We start from the raw sequence: 21178 nt of genomic DNA, 5'->3' as shown, positions 1-21178 counted from the left end.
TTATTACCATATATACCTCCCGTTCATCATGAATATTTTAAAATGTTAAATCCTGAATAAAATTCATTTAGTTATACCTACGTATAAACTGAAAATGTATAATTTGATTGAAATTCTTAATAAAACTGAATTTTTTTTTGTTATGTTATATTTTCTACTAGAATATTCTTTGTTTTGTTTCACTTTTTATCAAATGAATAAATATTTATAAAAATTTAAATAGTATTTTGTTTTTATTATTAAAAAAAAAGACTGATCAACCGAAAAAATTCCCAATTAAATGAACGATTACAATAATTCATTAATTTTGAAAGTGAGGCAAGTCCATTTAGTTATAATGAAACTCTTACATTTTTTAGTCAGCACTGTAAACACTATTGGATTATAAACTTACATTATCTGGTACCACAAAATATTAAAAATATATCTATTAACACTTACCAATATTTTTAAATTTATTGAAATGCGAACCTTTAAATATCTCGCAATAACAAAAATTGGACTTGCCCCATTTTCAAAATAAACGGCTCATATATTAACTGCACATGTGTATATGCGTATATATTGCATTCTAATTAATTACAGCACGACCTAATGGAGATTTTGCTTATCCTGGTTGTATAAAAAATCCCTGCCTCCATAAAGGGCGCTGCTTAACGATGCAAACAGCGCCCTCTATCGAGTTAGCATCGTTCAACAGCGACAACAGTAGGTCACGTGGCCATCGGTGGCGAACCAGGTCAGAGAAGACACTGTCTGTAACGGGTTAGTTTGGCGGCACGATTTGTTGGTCGGTTCGAATGCCCGCCATTGCAAAACGATGCGGAGGATGCTTATCAAAACAAGAAAAAAATTCGGGGTATCAGTTTGTAAAGCGATTACATCTTATAAATAAGTAAAACAAGAAGTATTGAAATAATTACGAACGTACACAACTATACAATAAACTAATTAGTTCAAATCTCATGGGATGCACCATACAAAATGTTCTACAAAACTTCGATAGAACGAGATGCTGAATTTAAAATTATCGATTTGTCACCACAACGAGGAAGACCAAGTAATTTCGGAAATATAAAGTTATCTTTTCTGTATGAAAAAAGGAGATCTATTACATCTGAAAAATACAAGTCGTATCCTGAAAATTTCGTATGGTGGGGCGTTCGTAACCTGAGGTACCACTGTATAAATAAATTAATGCAAGCAAATTTTATTTCTAATAATANAAGCATAAACCTTACGCCGTTTCCTGTTTAATGTCTTAGCAATAACAGTATACAGAATAAAAATGTTATCAACAGTCGAGTAGCCTGTACGAAAGCCAGCCTGACTCTCTGATAAAATATCTCTCATACTCAACCAACTTATTAACCGATAATACAAAACTCTACAAAAAATCTTAGAGACACAGCATAACAACGAGATACCTCTATAATTTGTAAATACTGATCTTGAGCCACCCTTAGGCACTGGAACCAATAAAGAACTCTTCCATTCATCTGGAACAACACCAGTTCTCAAAACCTTATTAAAATTATCTAATAAACAAAAAAAGCACTATTAATTTTCCAAAATTCAGTAGGAATACCATCTATTCCCGGAGCACCACCAACACTCGACTTACTTAAAACAATTCTTAATTCCTCCTCCGAAATATAAGAATCCAATATTTTGTTCGACCAAGTCACGCAATCATTAAAAACCACTAAATCAACATTATATGGACTCTCAGAGCCATAAAGGGAGAAAAAATAACCAAACAAATCAAGTAAACTAATATTTACCCTAACACAATTTCCTCTTGCTCTACATAAATTCCAAAATAATCTATTATTTTTAAAAAAGCTTTTAACACTTTGTAACCTTTTACAAAATTCTCTCTTTTTTGCTAAACATAATTTCTTTACCAAGCTCCGGTACAATACAAAAACTTTCCTCTGAGCCGCCAAACCATTTTTTTAAAACTCTAACCAAGCTCTGTTTCTAGCTCTAATCATTAGTCGACAATCCAAGTCAAACCAATCATCAATTCCAACCATAGTCTTTTTCCTTTGAGTCAATCCTTTCACTTTAGCCAAATCCAATATCACCTTACTGAGCTCCAACAAAGATAAATTAGGGGTCTGTTCCAAGCAGCACCTCAAACCAGCGGACAACGACTCCAACTGATCCATATCCCAGAAAATCCTCTGATAACAAGTACCAGAACCACCCAAAGAATCTGTAGTACAATCTTCCAAATAAAGTACTATTGGGCAGTGATCAGACCAAAAACAACTCTCTACTCTAAAGCATTTAATACAATTCCACACAGAAGGAGTAACTATTCCCAAGTCAATTACCGAGGATCCTCGGTTAGAAACAAAGGTAAACTCTCCCGCTTCATCACCCGAAGCTCGACCATTTCGAATTATTAAACCATTATCCGCACAATACTCCAGAACTTTTCCTCCTCTCACATTCATATTTACATCCTTGGAAGCTCTACTTCTCTTATTAACAGTAATACCTCTGCTATCACTTATACTTGTCGAAATTATATTATGATCACCAATCCGTGCATTGAAATCACCCAACCAAATCCAATTAGAATCGTCGATCTCAAACCTGGACAATACATCAAAAATTTCTTGCCATCTTTGTTCCTGTATATAAACAAAACAAATATTAAACTCTCCTAACGGTAACAAAATGTTAATCAGTATAATATAACTATCTCTATAAATAATGCTAAATTTCAAAGAAGATTTAATGCAAAGCAACCAACCAGCCATAGGTCTACCTCTATTGTGAACCCTCAAAGCATCACCAACAATACAATGATATTCTCTTAATTCCTCCCAATAACATCTACTCCTACCTTTAACGAACCATGTTTCCGATAAAAAAAACCACGTCATACTTCAATAAATAACTCCAGAAGGACCGCGGTTTATTACCAATCCCAGCACAATTCCACGCCATAATAGAAAACACAGAAGTCATTGGTAGTTGCTATGAAATCGGCACCACCTTGGCCGATACTTCATCATATTTATACCGAACTCCATCTACCAATAACTTATCATAGCTTAACCGAACATTCCTTGCTCCTTCCTCCCTTTTTTTCTTTCCAAAAATCCTTAGGTTGTATCTAATATCCCTTAAACGTTTAGAAAAATCATCATACACAGCAACATTAAGATTCCGGTTTTCAAATACAGCCTTTTTAAATTTTAATTTATCACTAAAAGACCCAAATTGACAAATCACTGGTCTAGGTTTATCTCCAATTCTCTTCCCAATCCGATGCACATTTACAAAATGTAACGCGGATAAATTCAAAGTATTAACCGCAAAAGAACTAACAGTATCAAATATTTCCAGAGACGACTCCTCTTTCCTCTCTTCCAATCCATGAATAACAACATTGTTCATCCTTCTCTGATTGTCCATCGCATCCAGTTCCCTCTCAAAAAAGGACAATTTCGTAAAAATTTTATCCATATCCCCCGAATGTCCGACACCGACCACATCCCCTCCAACCTTTGCCTCAACCTCCCCCAACCTCACCTCGAAATCAATCAACGCCTCATCTACATTCTTGAGCCACTCTGTCAAGTGATCCAGTCTTCTAATAAATTCATCAACCTTACCATTCAACGAGACACGCAATCGCAATAGAAGCCTAACTCCCTCTGCCACATCAAAATTTGAATCCTGTAATAAATTCGCAATATCCTCTTCACCAGCAGAAGTCTCACCCCTAAACCTAGCTGTTGCTCTTTCCGGAACGGTTGGAGAAAATGTCTTCCACTTCCGAGCCTGGGACATATTTATAAACAAGACTTACCTAGAAAAGAAAAAAACAGTACGTTATAACACGCTCCAAAAAAAGTCGGATAGTCTCTTCGACAGCAATTTCTTTAAAAAACTTGAAAAAAACAAAAATGACATTCCTACGTACTGTACAGTACATCGGATTTCAACTGGAAATTCAGTTACTCTGGTCTGTTTTCCTTTGCTCCGATCTCAAAACGTACTTCTCGCAAAATCTCAGGATAATGATAGTTTAAAGGATAATGGAAGTAATAAAATACCGTATTTCGTTGCAAAAATAAATTTAATGGCAATTAGTACTTTAAAATTTATTGACTCTCGTGCTTTTAAAATTTGGGGGACCAAACGAAGCTTAATTTTCAGAGTAGGGATGGATTTTATATATAAAAAAAATTGTGAATGTTAATTACAAAATTAAAATCGTCATTAATTCTGGCCCTACTGGAGCTTCGTACGACCCACTTTAACACCAATCCTCCTAATAAACTTGCCTGCAAAATTTCAGAAGATTTCGACAAAAGGTGCAGGAGTTATAAAGCTTCAAATAGGATTAATGAAATCGTGCCCCTCACGTCCATACATACAGCAAAAACCCGCAAATCTTTTGCATTTCTCGACGTTTCAATATCCTCCTAGTCCAAAAACGTAAAAATCTTGGAGAAGGTCATTTTTGACCGATCTCCATACTTTCTTTCTGTTATATAAAACAGTCAGGAAAGTAAAAACGAAACTACAACACCAAATTCCTCAACTATAGCAATATGAAATTAAACTGTTTACATAACAAATTCCAAATTTTTGATAACTGACAAGTATTTTTGTTTTCGCTTGTGGAGATAAATTCGGTTTTACAATCACTTACGTCGGGTGTATCAAACTTATTTAAACAACGGGCCATTTAACACGACTGGTAAGATTCACGCGGTCCTCATTATATTTACAAATTTTCTTAAAACTATAATTTGAAGTAAGAATGCAAGAATATAAATAGGGCAATTAAAACACATTATACAGTTCAGTGAATTTAACTCGACAATATATAATTGCTATAGTATTGCTTTTATTTAAACATTTACTTTATTTAATGTACATATTTATAAACTAAAATTAATTGTTTTCTCCTGAAACTTGCCAGCGATTTCTTCCTCCTACTAGTTTTCCAATATCTGGATCGAAAAACTGAGAACAAACAATCTTTGTTATGGCAGATAGATGTTTATCACAATATAATTGAATTGCTGTATGTTAGATTTCAATGCAAAAACGTCTTTGTAATGCAAAAAATTATGGTCGACTGTCTCACTGTGAGACAGTCTACCATAATTTTTTGCATTGAGTTAATCTTAATTTGTAAGCCGTTTTATTTAATTTCATCCGCGAAAATAATTGCTCAACATAAGTACGTACTCCCAAAAAGGCATAAAATTTGTGCAGCAAACTTTTTAATTTCCGGGTATTGATCACTTAAATCTATACTAATACATTATTATAAAGAAGTAATGTTTGTAAGTAAGTTTGGATGTAGCGGGAAATCTCCGAAACTACTTATCCGATTTCAAAAATTCTTTCACCAATATTTAGAATGGAACTTCAGGGTGGACATAGGCTTTATATTATTCCGTTAAACATTCATATAAATTAAAATACAGTATATAATCTAGGTTAACGCTTTTATGTCTAACAGATGGCGCTACGAGTACGACGCCCTAAGTTTGCTTTTCTGTGAGGCATTACGCTTTTCTGTAAAAATGAACTAAAGCGGATCATCTTCTATCTATCTATATAAATAAAAATGTAATGTTCGTTTGTTCCTACCGATTCCTTTTAAATTTTGACACAACGCTGCATTCGAATGCGCACGTGTTTTTATATAACATACGTGTCGAAATTTCTCGCACTGGGGGGAGACGGACAGGATTAACGCTTACAGTAAAGAACTCTGCTTCTATTTATACTATTTAAGATGCGGTTTTTTGCGTTTTTGATCGCGTTTTAATAGGGTACGTCGACAGAATGTACACTAAGAAGAAATTTTTAGAAAAATTTCCCCCCACGGGGAAGTGTTATACATTTATAATAGATACATTTTGAGCCACAACAACGCGTGGCGGGGTCTGCTAGTAGGAATATATTTTGGGCGCTCCTACTTCTCGATATTTGTCTTTTAAAACCGAATCATTCTGGAAATCAATTCCAGTTTTATCCAAGTCGGAGAATTTTCAACTTTAAAGGAAAAAGGTCCAATGAAAAGAGAAAAAATTTCTTGTAATTCTTTGAAATCGTTAAAACGTTTATCGAATTCGTTTATGATTTATTTTTAATTGTTTACTTGGACATTACTCATTAAACTGGTGTTAAATTGACACAATAATGAGAGTTAGTTTAAAAAATACAAATTTTCTTTATTAAATCACCTGTACTTTTTCCGTACACTTAGTAACAGCCGATTGCAGAGACAACGTTTAGAGACCGACGGCTGTTTATAGATCGGGTAGACTGCTGTTGAGAAAAATTTCATGGCAGAGACGGAGTTTCTCGCCTGCCACAATGTAGACAGCGATTACAAACAAGTTAAACAAATGAGACAATTTTAATAATTACAGAAATCTGTTTACAGATATGAAAAATGTAATATTAATAATAAAATATTTAAAGTTATTCATTTCGACAGTAATTAGATGTCGAAATAATTCCTTAAAAATCTATTCCGAAGACGAATTTTTAATTCGCTATAAATTTTCTAAATATGGATTTGTTCGTATTTTAAACCGTAATGGCGACGAAATTAAATATCGAAATGGAAAAGGATTGTCATTAATTGCCGAACAATGATTTTGACAGCCTTAAGATTTTATTTCTGGAAGCTTTNAAACAACAAAATTAAATACTTTAAATTTGTTCTAAATGTTCCAATTTCGACATTCAAATGGGTGAAGACTTAAAACTTCAATTTAATTTAAATCAGATGCATTTATTTACAATTCGAGTATTGTGTCGGTTATAAAACGTTAATGCATTTCGGAGTCATTGTAGTTAATCCCTAGTCAGATTGTTCTGTTAAACAAATGAGACAATTTTAATAATTACAGAAATCTGTTTACAGATATGAAAAATGTAATATTAATAATAAAATATTTAAAGTTATTCATTTCGACAGTAATTAGATGTCGAAATAATTCCTTAAAAATCTATTCCGAAGACGAATTTCGAATTCGGTATAAATTTTCTAAATATCAATTTGTTCATATTTTAAACCGTAATGGCGACGAAATTAAATATCGAAATGGAAAAGGATTGTCATTAATTGCCGAACAATGATTTTGACAGCCTTAAGATTTTATTTCTGGAAGCTTTCGGAATATAGCTGGCCACCATTTCTGACGTCACAAACGGATAACCCGATTGGCCCAACGACTCCTAAAACAGGGGAGTAATAGCGAAGTAAGTAAGAGCCAATGTTTTTCCGAAGTTCGTTTAGAGAACTGTCAAAAATAGATGATCGTCGTCTTTGCAACGCATTTTAACCGAGGTTCGGCCAGCCAACGTCTACAGGCCGTTCTGTTGATAAACAGCGTTTAACGTAAACTCTGTCTCTGCAATCGGCTGTTTGAGTTTGAGGGCCTTTTTATATCAAGCCCATCGTGGGTTCCGCTGGTCCGGCTACAATGGAGCGGCCGGATGGTAAGAGATCCCGACATATCCGGACAGACTTCCCCAAAAAATTCTTCGGATTTTTCGACCCATCCGGAATCGATCCCGAATCTTCGCAGTTATCGTCTTTAAATTAATCATTTGGCCAATCGCCCATGGAAGCTATAGCGGTCATTAATGCTAATCATTATTCAATTTTTAAAAATATATATAATTTACAAATTAAAACTTATGCGTGTAATTAAATTTTACAAACAGCTCGTAAAAAATGTAATTAAAAAGTACAGTACTTTTTAGATGTCGATGATACAAATTACAAATATACCAAACAATCGTATATGTCAAATCGTCATTAAAAGTAAAGAAAATTTAATGTGTATACGATTTGAAAATTATAATATATTTTTAAACTTTATAAGAATTGCAAAAACGAATATTTTAAGAAATTAAAATAAATAAATGTTGGTTGTAGATGTCGATGGATGATGTAACCTCAAACCGGAAGATCGACGAATACTGTATGTTGTAAACAAGTGACCGTCGAAAGTACTTTTAAATTGCTTGGTGGAAAATTGTCGTTTGGTTTTTTTGATAAATTCGTATCAATTATGTCGTTATTTTGATTATTTATTAAGTAAAACATGGCTTCGAGCGATATCGAAGAGTTCACTTTAAGTAAAGAAGAATCGGAACGTTTAAAGGAAGCTTTCAAAGACGAGAAGTTCGTTCGTTTGTTGCACGAATATGCAGAAGAAGTGAACGATCCTGAAAACAGGAAGAAGTACGAAGAAGATGTTATTGCTGTCGAGAAGCAACATGGCCACCAAGTAACGTTTATACATCAAGAAGCTGGCTATGTTATTAAAACCAGTGAAGAAGGGGAGAAGAAGGCTTTCGTCAACGTTTGTCAGAACGATAAGGTGGAGAAGCCTTCGTTTACTAGGGAGTCGGAGTCCGACGCAGAGGGAACTCTTTGGAAATTGCCTCACCTGCTGACGCCGCCCCGCCAGGATCTGGACAAGAGTAACCGAAGATGCGTCGTCTACGACGTCGTCTTTCACCCCGACGCTCTCCTTCTCGCCCGGAAGAACGAGCGTTTTCGCAAAATGCTCGACGACGTGGCTTTGGAAGCCGTCGAGAGTAAATTTGACGTTAAGTTGGATAGGGCCAACGTGCGGTTTCCCAAGATGAAATATAAGGGTTGTCCCGTGGCTCCGGTTACCAGGAAGAAGATGGAAGCGTCGTTCTCTCCGAAGGATTCCGAAGACGACGAATTTGACGACCGGTTCGAGGAGTTATTTAGACCTCCGAAGAGTTCGTTCGATTGGAGCGAAACTAAGAAAAAGAAAAAGAGCGAAAAGCCGGAGGAGGCGGAGGAAGGTTCCCGGACTCGTCCGAAGTATACCGTTAAGTATCGTAATCGCTTCGATATTCAGGATTATGCAAACGTTCCCGGTCGGACCGTCGACGCTCGACCTCAAGAGATAATCGTAGAAATTCACTTACCGCTTTTGAGTTCTGCTTCCGATTTGAACTTAGACATATTTGAGAAAAGACTGTTATTGATATCCGAGAAAAAAGGCGCTAGTTATAAATTAGATTTGGCACTTCCTTACTCCGTTAATGAAAATGATGGAAAAGCACAGTTTGATAAAGCTAAACGAAAACTTTGCATTACGCTAAAAGTTTTGCCTTCTGTAGATAATTTAGATACGACCTCGTCCGGCAAGATTGGGGATAATTTAGATACAAGTTTATGTGATAAACTAGAGAATACTTTGGATGCAAGTCGATTGGATAAAATTGATGAAGATTTGGAACTAAAAGAACAAATAGTTTATGACAAAACTGCTAAAGATTTTTCCTGTTACAGTTTGACTGTAGATAATATGGATAACGAAGAAGAGTTTGAAAAAATATCTATTGATTTAATTGAAAATAGTAATATATTAGATGAAAATAATTCGTCAAATGTTTCGGCTAGTATTCGAGATATTGCGGAGATGAATGATATTACCGAACGATTTGAGGGAAATCTTCACGTTGACGAGAAGAAACAAGAAAACGGTACAGAAAAATCACAAATGGAAGAGACCATTCAAGAAAAGAGGCATGACTGTGATTTAAATATGCCCTTATCACTAACAGTTCCTTATTCTATACCAAAGTTTGATTATTATCAAACTTCTAAAATTGTGACACTTGTTATTCAAGTAAAAAATATTGATTCTAGTTCAATTTACACTTATTTCTGTGACTGTCGTCACAGTTGTCGAGTCACATTCTACACGCTAGGAGAAGGATTTGTTCCTTTCTACTATTGTTTATTTTTAAAATTTGAGTATTTGTTAGCTACGAATACCGAGACCATGCGAGTGAGTTTAAGCAGAGATAATTTAGTGTTTCATCTTATCAAAGATGCTAATTATTGTTATTCCTGGACTGAATTCCAAGCTGGTTTGAACAACAAACAACTAACAAAATATGAGTTTGTTTGCAAGAATGCTGTCCTAAAGACTATACAGGAATTGAAGGTAATGATCTTTGTATATATTTTAATTAATATCCTATTGCAGTCGTTGGCACAATGCAATTAATCATATTAGATAATCTAATTATTAAAGATGATGCTTTAATCTTTTCTACTTGGCAAACTTCTTTTAATGTACCATAAGGTCACACATTATAGAGCCGTGTCGCCGTTTGTGAACCGTAACGTATCAACTTCATGATTCTTTAGCAATAAGAAGCATACCAAAATCGAAGAAAACATAAAATTTAAGAAATATGAACTTCTAATAGGATTAAATTGCGTAAATTTGCCAACGTCAGATCCTCTAATTTTATGCACTTTACTATAAAAAATGTTAACTACACGATAAACTTTCGGTTTATTTAAAAATTAATTTAATATTTTGCATTCAAAAAATTATTTTTAAAATTTTGAAAATGTATGAGAGATAAAAAAGAAAATCAATATTTATTTAGATAATGTAATACCCTTGAGTAATTTTTAGATTATTTTACAATTTAAAACAAAGTAACATCATTTAGCAGTTTTGTAAAGATGATAAAATTAAACACATTCTTTGGACCTTTCAAATATAATATTAAAATTTTTTCTTAAAAATTACTGAAATTTTATTTATTTTCTTTAAAAACTTACTGTGTAAACAACAAAACTTTTCTTTTATAAAACAAAAATTACGTGATAAGGATAAATATGTATTGATAATCATTCATCAATGATTATGAGATGAGCTGTTCTCTTGCTTATTAATTAATACATTTTGTACTGTGAGAATAGCTCCATATTTTTGGCTCAGTAGATTAAAATCATTGATAAATAAATTTAATTTTGATCATTAATTAGTTTTATCAATAATTAATGAATATGATCATTAATCAAAGAAACCAGTTCTTTGATTAATGATTAAATTCCTAGATTTTTTTGTTTGTATTTTAGAAAAATGTCAATAAAATTTATTTTCTTTCTTTTAAAATAAGCTGTTTTTGCAATAGGTAGATGCATAAGTGTACAGGAAGTACTTTTAATTTTTTTTTTATATGTAGCTAAAAATTCTGTAGTTTTATTGGTTATTAAATTAGCAATCACTATACAGTTAGAAAAATTTTTATAACATGTAAAATTAAAATAAAAACTTTAAATGTATCTTAGGATGAATCTGAAAATGTTATGGCTGGAGATAAACTAACAAATGAAAATGTTCATGTTGAAGATGTCAGCCTCAACCAAGTGACATTTGATATAAATGTAAATATTCCTGTTAGACATTTTTAACTCTTAAACATGTAACTTTTATCATTTTATGTAGAAGTAATTCTACTTCTCAACTCTGGATTAGGTGTCATTCCACTTTTGCCAGTCTTGAAATCATTGTTCTTTTTTCTATAATATTCTATTGGTTGGGACTTGAAAGTTTTATTGTTTAATTTATATATATATTACTTACCTTTCAGTAACCATTTTACAGACCCGAATGCAAACAGTTCAACAGTAGCAGTATTTTGTTCTTTCAAAGAAACATGATTTGAAAAATGATAAGAACAATAATTGGGCTGCAATTTGAAAAAAATGTAGACCTATAAATTCCTACCATTGTCCGTCTGTCTTTCCTTAATTTTGAGAATGGAATTAGATAGATGAAACACAATATGGAAACCTTAGAGGAAGGAGGTCCTGATTGACTATATATGAACTTCCAGTTGGCTTCAGAAGTCATGTTATTTTAATTCAAAAGTTTTCCCTGAAAGCATTAACTGTTTTCAGGAGAAAACGTGGAAAAAATGATTGGTACAACTCTATTGTTAAAGGAAAAGTATAATGTACAGGGCAAGACACTACTAATTTGAGGTGAAGAGCATATATTTAAATTAAATAAATTAAAAATATGATTAAAAATTGTAGCCCGGCATTTATTTCAGAGCATTTATTTTTAAACCATGTGCATGCTCTTTTGACATGTGAACAATTTGCTTGAATAACAAAACAATATTTGGTGCATTATTAATAAAAGTTTCCAGTTACAAGTTCTGCTCTCGCTGGCCTTTTTCTTGGATGCTTCTGATGATATGTTATCTTTCTACTATTAAGCATTATTATTAATGGTTCAAAAATAGTACTGTTTGATTAACTTTACCCTAGTTCAATTCTGAAGATTTTTTTTCATATGCACATGCAATGAGAGGTCACAAACAAGCTTGCTCTATCTCTGAACCCAAACGAACTGTTGATGGTTCTGGTCACAAAATCATTATGCAGGCTAGTTAGAAGTTTACTGCATGTTTCCTCCATTCCTCTCACAAACTATTTTTACCCATATTCATCTAAATAGCATAATCTATGTTGACTGCTGATCATTAAAGCAGTTACCTTACAACTGCCTGATTAGGATAGAGAATTTTTTTAGGGTCCTCAAAATCAATTTTTGCATGCTATTAAGTGCTATATGACATCATTTCAAAGAGCACATATATTGGATCTGCATTCAGTTCAGTGTACACTGAATTTGTCAGAATTTTCTCTAACTTAAGAGAGTTAGGACATGATTTCATTTCTAGGGACTTAAAAGCAATAATTCAGACTTTGAAAATGATTTTCAATGCAGTCTTTTTATTTATTTATATTTATGCACTTCATTTTTTTAAAATTAAGTTTATGTAAAACTATTTTATGAACTGTTTGCATTCTATCTTAATGCATAACTACACTAATTACTTTTTCGTGTAACTAAAAATTTAATGATTTCTTTGATAAATTAATATATGCTCATTAATGCTTAATGTTAATTACCTTAAAATAATTTTAATAATCAAAATTAAGCTGTAAATGTATAAAATATGCTGAATTTGTTTTTATAACAATTGTATGTTGTTTATTTCTCATCAAATGTGACAAATGATTGATTGCAAAATTGTTGTTGAATGTATAAATGTTGATATTTTTCATTTGCTTTTTTCATTAAAATTAAACAAATTAAAAATTTTATCCTTTTTTTTTAAAAAAAGAAAGTAAATATCATAAGATGTACGAGGACTGTTCGAAAAGTATCGGACCTTTGGTCGGCAAAAATGCATTTATTGATTTTGAGGTACAAAACCCTAATCCCCTTCAAAGTAGTCTCCTTGGTAGTGTATACACTTCTCCTAGCGTTCCTGCCATTGCTGGAAACACTGTTGGAACACATCTTTTGGAATGGCCATCAGCCGGTCCATCGCATTCCGCACGATGTGTTCTCTTGACTAAAATCGGGTTCCTTTTAGTGGCATTTTCAGCTTGGGAAATAGCCAAAAGTCACACGGAGCCATGTGGAGAGAGTATGGAGCGTGACGAACCACAGGAGTGTTGTGTTTGGCGACGAAAGCCCGAATAAGATGCTCAGAATGGGCGGATGCGTTATCACGACAGAGCTGCCAAGTTTTGATTGACCACAGATCTGGTGGTTTGCATCGCATAGCATCGGAAAGACGACGAAGGACCTCCTAGTAGTACTCCTTTGCGATAGTTCGGCCTTGTGGTGCGTACTCACGATACACCACCCCACAAGAGTCGAAAAAACTGTCAACATGACCTTGATATTGCTGCGGACCTGCCGTGCCTTTTTTGGCCTCCATGATCATTCCTGAAAGCCTGCTGAATCTTGCGAATGGTTTACGCTTGTGTATTGCCAAGGTTTTTGGCAAAATTTGATGTAATATCGCTGCTCATGTTGTTCAGTCATTTTCCAACTTAGTGGAATCCGACGAGAGCTCACTACACGTTCTCACTCATAGGCCGACTGCCAATGATTGATGCTTCCTGCAGGCGGGAAAAAATTCAGGGCTGTGCATGACTGTCTCCTCCACAACTCCACCAAAAGAGGCCTCCTGGGCATCATTGGTTTACGCAGAAAAAATAAAAGTCCAATACTCTTTGAACAGACCTCGTATAAGTTCAAGTCCGTGTGTTTGTTGATACTTTGATTTCTTTGATTAATTAAGTATAATAGTGTTATTTATCCAAAAAATTGACTTCAGATAGTGCTAATTTCACAATGTTTTACAATGCTTAATGGTGATCTTTTGTAGGCATGCTATTAAGTTATATTATTTCCACTAGTGTTAAGTTTTATTGTAGTGTTAATAAGTCAGTTTTCTAATAAAGTTGATTTCTCTGGCTTAACCATTTTTTATATTATTATACTAGAATTAAATTAGCATTTGTAGTTTATTTATCTTTTTAATTTTTTCTTACCAAGTATGATTATTATCCAACATTATACTGAATTAATCATTGCACAGAGAATCTCGTATCGTTCCAACTTCTTGAAATTTGAGGTGAAGAGCATATATTTAAATTAAATAAATTAAAAATATGATTAAAAATTGTAGCCCGGCATTTATTTCAGAGCATTTATTTTTAAACCATGTGCATGCTCTTTTGACATGTGAACAATTTGCTTGAATAACAAAACAATATTTGGTGCATTATTAATAAAAGTTTCCAGTTACAAGTTCTGCTCTCGCTGGCCTTTTTCTTGGATGCTTCTGATGATATGTTATCTTTCTACTATTAAGCATTATTATTAATGGTTCAAAAATAGTACTGTTTGATTAACTTTACCCTAGTTCAATTCTGAAGATTTTTTTTCATATGCACATGCAATGAGAGGTCACAAACAAGCTTGCTCTATCTCTGAACCCAAACGAACTGTTGATGGTTCTGGTCACAAAATCATTATGCAGGCTAGTTAGAAGTTTACTGCATGTTTCCTCCATTCCTCTCACAAACTATTTTTACCCATATTCATCTAAATAGCATAATCTATGTTGACTGCTGATCATTAAAGCAGTTACCTTACAACTGCCTGATTAGGATAGAGAATTTTTTTAGGGTCCTCAAAATCAATTTTTGCATGCTATTAAGTGCTATATGACATCATTTCAAAGAGCACATATATTGGATCTGCATTCAGTTCAGTGTACACTGAATTTGTCAGAATTTTCTCTAACTTAAGAGAGTTAGGACATGATTTCATTTCTAGGGACTTAAAAGCAATAATTCAGACTTTGAAAATGATTTTCAATGCAGTCTTTTTATTTATTTATATTTATGCACTTCATTTTTTTAAAATTAAGTTTATGTAAAACTATTTTATGAACTGTTTGCATTCTATCTTAATGCATAACTACACTAATTACTTTTTCGTGTAACTAAAAATTTAATGATTTCTTTGATAAATTAATATATGCTCATTAATGCTTAATGTTAATTACCTTAAAATAATTTTAATAATCAAAATTAAGCTGTAAATGTATAAAATATGCTGAATTTGTTTTTATAACAATTGTATGTTGTTTATTTCTCATCAAATGTGACAAATGATTGATTGCAAAATTGTTGTTGAATGTATAAATGTTGATATTTTTCATTTGCTTTTTTCATTAAAATTAAACAAATTAAAAATTTTATCCTTTTTTTTTAAAAAAAGAAAGTAAATATCATAAGATGTACGAGGGCTGTTCGAAAAGTATCGGACCTTTGGTCGGCAAAAATGCATTTATTGATTTTGAGGTACAAAACCCTAATCCCCTTCAAAGTAGTCTCCTTGGTAGTGTATACACTTCTCCTAGCGTTCCTGCCATTGCTGGAAACACTGCTGGAACACATCTTTTGGAATGGCCANATTTATTGATTTTGAGGTACAAAACCCTAATCCCCTTCAAAGTAGTCTCCTTGGTAGTGTATACACTTCTCCTAGCGTTCCTGCCATTGCTGGAAACACTGTTGGAACACATCTTTTGGAATGGCCATCAGCCGGTCCATCGCATTCCGCACGATGTGTTCTCTTGACTAAAATCGGGTTCCTTTTAGTGGCATTTTCAGCTTGGGAAATAGCCAAAAGTCACACGGAGCCATGTGGAGAGAGTATGGAGCGTGACGAACCACAGGAGTGTTGTGTTTGGCGACGAAAGCCCGAATAAGATGCTCAGAATGGGCGGATGCGTTATCACGACAGAGCTGCCAAGTTTTGATTGACCACAGATCTGGTGGTTTGCATCGCATAGCATCGGAAAGACGACGAAGGACCTCCTAGTAGTACTCCTTTGCGATAGTTCGGCCTTGTGGTGCGTACTCACGATACACCACCCCACAAGAGTCGAAAAAACTGTCAACATGACCTTGATATTGCTGCGGACCTGCCGTGCCTTTTTTGGCCTCCATGATCATCCCTGAAAGTCTGCTGAATCTTGCGAATGGTTTACGCTTGTGTATTGCCAAGGTTTTTGGCAAAATTTGATGTAATATCGCTGCTCATGTTGTTCAGTCATTTTCCAACTTAGTGGAATCCGACGAGAGCTCACTACACGTTCTCACTCATAGGCCGACTGCCAATGATTGATGCTTCCTGCAGGCGGGAAAAAATTCAGGGCTGTGCATGACTGTCTCCTCCACAACTCCACCAAAAGAGGCCTCCTGGGCATCATTGGTTTACGCAGAAAAAATAAAAGTCCAATACTCTTTGAACAGACCTCGTATAAGTTCAAGTCCGTGTGTTTGTTGATACTTTGATTTCTTTGATTAATTAAGTATAATAGTGTTATTTATCCAAAAAATTGACTTCAGATAGTGCTAATTTCACAATGTTTTACAATGCTTAATGGTGATCTTTTGTAGGCATGCTATTAAGTTATATTATTTCCACTAGTGTTAAGTTTTATTGTAGTGTTAATAAGTCAGTTTTCTAATAAAGTTGATTTCTCTGGCTTAACCATTTTTTATATTATTATACTAGAATTAAATTAGCATTTGTAGTTTATTTATCTTTTTAATTTTTTCTTACCAAGTATGATTATTATCCAACATTATACTGAATTAATCATTGCACAGAGAATCTTCTGTTACTATAAACTTTTATATATATTTGTTTTTATTAACTAAAAATAACTGCTATATACTAATAACACTATAAATGACAATGCATAAATTTTTTGTGTTTTTGATAAAATTTGTAAATATGGGATTACAAATATAGCAGATCTTGGTTTGTGATGATTTGATACGTGCCAAATTGAAAATTTTTTTGTATTTATTTTTTTGAAAATTTTATAAAATTTATATATAGTCCTCCTGCTAGTATGAAAATTTCTCATGTAAGGTTTCTGGGGGTATGTATCACTTTGGATAAATATGCTATGTTATAGCAATGTATTGTGTTTACTATTATTACAAAAAATTCTTAAAAAGATTCTTCTAAGACAATACATACAAATGTATCCTTATTCCAATCCAGTCCTTTCAAACACACATTTGAGGAATTAACAATTTCACAGCGGAGTCAACCTTTCTTTTAATCATTACAACAGTTAAAATATACCTCTGGCGGTGGCACTTATACAAAATTAAAAATATACATTTGGTAAAATATATGGCCAGAATGAATTAATCCTGGCCATATAAAAGATCCTTAAAAAGATTCTTCTAAGACAATACATACAAATGTGTTTTTTATTGTGTTTATTCTGTATCAAATGTTACAATGATGGTAATATATAGGCTCTATGAAGAATTGCAGCTATGGCATTATTTATGTAGCTGGGTGGTTGAATGAAGTGGCTGGTATAATGTGAGGACATAGATTCAACTTGTTAACAGAACACCTAAGATGATTGGAGGTGATTCACGTATATAAATCTAGCCTTATCGCCACATGCATCAATTATAAAGAGGAGTTGGTTTTGTCGGTACTCTGGCAGGTGCTGATTGACACTAATCTTTAAATGTCAAGATCAACTAGCCATACAAATGCACTTGCATGTCATGTGCACTTCATTTTTTTAAAATTAAGTTTATGTAAAACTATTTTATGAACTGTTTGCATTCTATCTTAATGCATAACTACACTAATTACTTTTTCGNCGTATATAAATCTAGCCTTATCGCCACATGCATCAATTATAAAGAGGAGTTGGTTTTGTCGGTACTCTGGCAGGTGCTGATTGACACTAATCTTTAAATGTCAAGATCAACTAGCCATACAAATGCACTTGCATGTCATGACAAATATTTCTTGAGCATCAAATTTGAATGATTCTTCAAATTTTCATAATCCAAATGTTTTGTTCTATCAGAAATTCCATTTAACACCTGAAGAAGAACTCGGGAGTTCTAAAACATTAGTGGTGAACTTTCTCTTTTGTTTTTTCATAGCACACCAGTCATCGATTCATAGGGTATGCCGTTTCTTGTTATATATACTGAAACAACTCCTTCAAACGTTTTTTATTAGGAGATCTAGGAAAGTGATTCTGCTGTCTTTTTCTTTTTCTGCAGTAAAATTGATTGAGGTGTATATCTGGGATAATTGCTGTATGAACTGTGAAAGTTTAAAATCAGTTCCATTCCACGCTAGTAATATATCATCTACATATCTAATATTATAGTAAAGACTAAATACGGAACCTGTTACCGGTGTAATTTTGCATGAAAAAATATGTAAAATAAGCACAAAACAGGAATTGCCAAGAACATCAATGTAGACCATGTGAACTTGCACTTCATACAATGCATCTGTGACTGTTCAGTGAAATAGTTGAGCAGTTAAGTACTTTCTTAAAATTCTATCTGGATTATATTCCCATTAAAAGATACTAGAAAATTAGTAGCTTAACCCTGTATATATATAGGAGAAACTTTTATCATACAGGCATTAAATTACAAATAAATGTCGGTCTAGTGACATTTATTTGTAATTTAACACCTGTATGATAAAAGTTTCTCCTATTAAATGGTCGGTGTGCTGTCCACTTCTGTACTGTATATATATACAGTAGTATCTCAGGATACGAAATTAATCCATTCCTAAACTGAGATCGTATCATGAAAATGTCGTAAGGTGAATCATTTTTCCCCATATGATTACACGTAAAACCAAATAATCTGTTCTAACACGAAAAACACACTCAAATTAAAGCTAAGTAGTGCATTGAAAAAAAAAGAAGACTTTAGTAAGGAAAACACTGAAAAATGAGTTTTGTAGTTGTAAATGTATAAATAACCATAATAGAATAATAATTGATTAAAAAATGTAGTTTTATTTGCAGATAGACCTTTGAGGATAGGTGGAGGTGTAAACTGGTGGCAGAGGAGAGGGAGAAGGGAAATAATACTAAAACTTAACTTACATAACATAATGTAACAATAACTTAAAAATAACTTAGAAAAGATAAAAAAAATTAGTGTTGTTATATATATATATATATTTTATTCACTGAATTACTGCGACAATGATATAGCATGAAATAGATGTGCCATTATGCCATTACTACGACAGGTAGCACATAGCACTTGCCTGTGTTGAGTTTAGTAGTGTTTTGCCCCCATACATCATACTTTTTCTGTTAATACTACAGTCATGCCAGTTATGTATCTAACTCCANCAATTGTAAACGCACTCGCTCTAAAATCGAATACATAATTCATATCTCACACGTAAAAATAAACGGCTTTAATGTTTCTAAAAAGGGCCCCCCGAACCGAATTATACACTTTAGTTAGGCCCACTCACCAGATGTCGCCACGGTCTACCTACTGAAAAGACGCATTATCCCTAAACGGGAGTAAACTTAACATAGAAGAACACTTATTTTAGTAATAAATTCGTGGAATAATTCTCCAAAATGCCTCCTACAATATATATATATATATATTGTAAAATATTTAATGCTGTTTGCTTTCTTTCCTTCACTTCCATCAGCACTTTCACTGGATGGAGGTTGCTTAGTAAAATAAAATATCTATTCAAAGAGGTTTGGCTTTGCCTACTTTTAAAATGTTTTTAAAATGATTTAGGTAAATGTCATTACTCTGAGCAGCAATACGGCCGGTGTGAACCTTTACGGGATATTTCTTTTCAATAAAATCAGTTGCTTTGTGATAATACCTCAAGATTTCCTTTATTGAGCGAGATCCTTCCACGACGAAGCAAACATTCGGACTGAGACCAATGAACAGAAGGAACACGTGATCATTGTGGTGGTGCTACGAACTAATGTAACATCGTATGCTGAGTTTTAGTTCATACTGTGGAGCAAAAATGTGTTTGAATTTCATGTTGTATCCTGAAAATTTCGTATGCTGATGCATTTGTATTCTGAGGTACTACTGTATATATATATATCAAATATACAAAATGTGATATATATATATCATATTTTGTATATTTTATCTGTATATTAACATACTTTTAATGTTCTCTACCACTAGAAGTGTATTTGCATTCTTTATCATAGCTGCTGATGGTGCTCTACCACAGTAAAGTGAAGTGCTATTTAGGTAGATTACATTTTTATATTAGGTTGGTGTGTGGCTATACAGAAAGCATCTTTATCATCATATGTCATTTTTGGAACATAAAGACTTCTTTTGTTGATGTAAATGATATATGAAGTTTAAATGTACCAAATGCAATTATGTTGGTAAAAAGAAATTATTATACAGTAATACCTCGACTTACGCTACCCCAACTTATGCGAACCCAGAGTTACACGATTTTCAAATCTCATCAAATCGTCTTTTGTTTGAGCGCCAGGCAACTCTTGATTACTTACTCCTCCACACTATTGTTCAGCTTACATGTTCAGACGTGTCGCATGGAATCGATGCATAGCTACAATTTTTTATGTGTTATTTATTTCTGTGTATTTTAATATCTACAGAGACTTGAGAGACTCTATGTGGTGATTTCTTGTAACCATGAATAAATCAAAAGACGAGATAAGATTAATGAGAACATTTATTAGCTTACATACCTCCAACTTGGATTTTACACAAATTGCGAAATTATACCCCAACTTATGCGAATTCGACTTATGCGGTTATCGCTTGGTCCCACCTATCGTGTAAGTTCGGGGTATCACTGTACTTTAAACAATTTAATGAATCAAAATTAAACAAAAAATTAAAAAATGGGCTTTTCTTTCAATGAAATTAAAAATAATGAATGTGTAGAAAAAGAAAAGAAACATAAAACCGAGTTAGTGTTTACTTGCATCTTTTTCTTGTTGATTTTGCTAGATCTTTGTATTTGTCAAACTGATGCTAAGATTAGATGATTTTGCATGAATTGTTCTTAATTCAAATGTTGATTTTTAATAAAAAAAAAAAGAAAATATTGCATTTTGAAACTGCTGTATATCCATTTTTCTG

General features: G+C 33.2%; 2 protein-coding genes across 3 annotated transcripts in view; one reads left to right on the top strand and one right to left on the bottom strand.

The window, feature by feature from the left end:
* Positions 1-2994: 2994 nt before the first annotated feature.
* Positions 2995-3813, bottom strand: LOC111622354. Its single transcript, XM_023364713.1, has one exon. It carries the CDS (start codon positions 3811-3813, stop codon positions 2995-2997), a length of 819 nt encoding a protein of 272 aa, XP_023220481.1.
* A 4024-nt stretch (positions 3814-7837) lies between these two features.
* LOC111622379 (protein kintoun-like) overlaps positions 7838-21178 on the top strand; it is a 64759-nt gene continuing 51418 nt past the window's right edge. The window contains exons 1-2 of one of the 2 annotated variants that reach the window (XM_023364738.1): positions 7838-10004; positions 11150-11245. In XM_023364738.1, coding sequence (XP_023220506.1) covers positions 8112-10004; positions 11150-11245 — 1989 coding nt within the window. In that variant the 5' untranslated portion in view covers positions 7838-8111. The remainder of the gene's footprint in view (positions 10005-11149; positions 11246-21178) is intronic. The other variant, XM_023364740.1, reaches the window with a different exon arrangement.

The sequence above is a fragment of the Centruroides sculpturatus genome, unplaced genomic scaffold (genome assembly GCF_000671375.1).
Source record: "Centruroides sculpturatus isolate CEXI.00-Female unplaced genomic scaffold, Cexi_2.0 scaffold7, whole genome shotgun sequence".
NCBI lineage: Eukaryota > Metazoa > Arthropoda > Arachnida > Scorpiones > Buthidae > Centruroides > Centruroides sculpturatus.
This window is presented reverse-complemented; position numbering and strand designations above follow the sequence as displayed.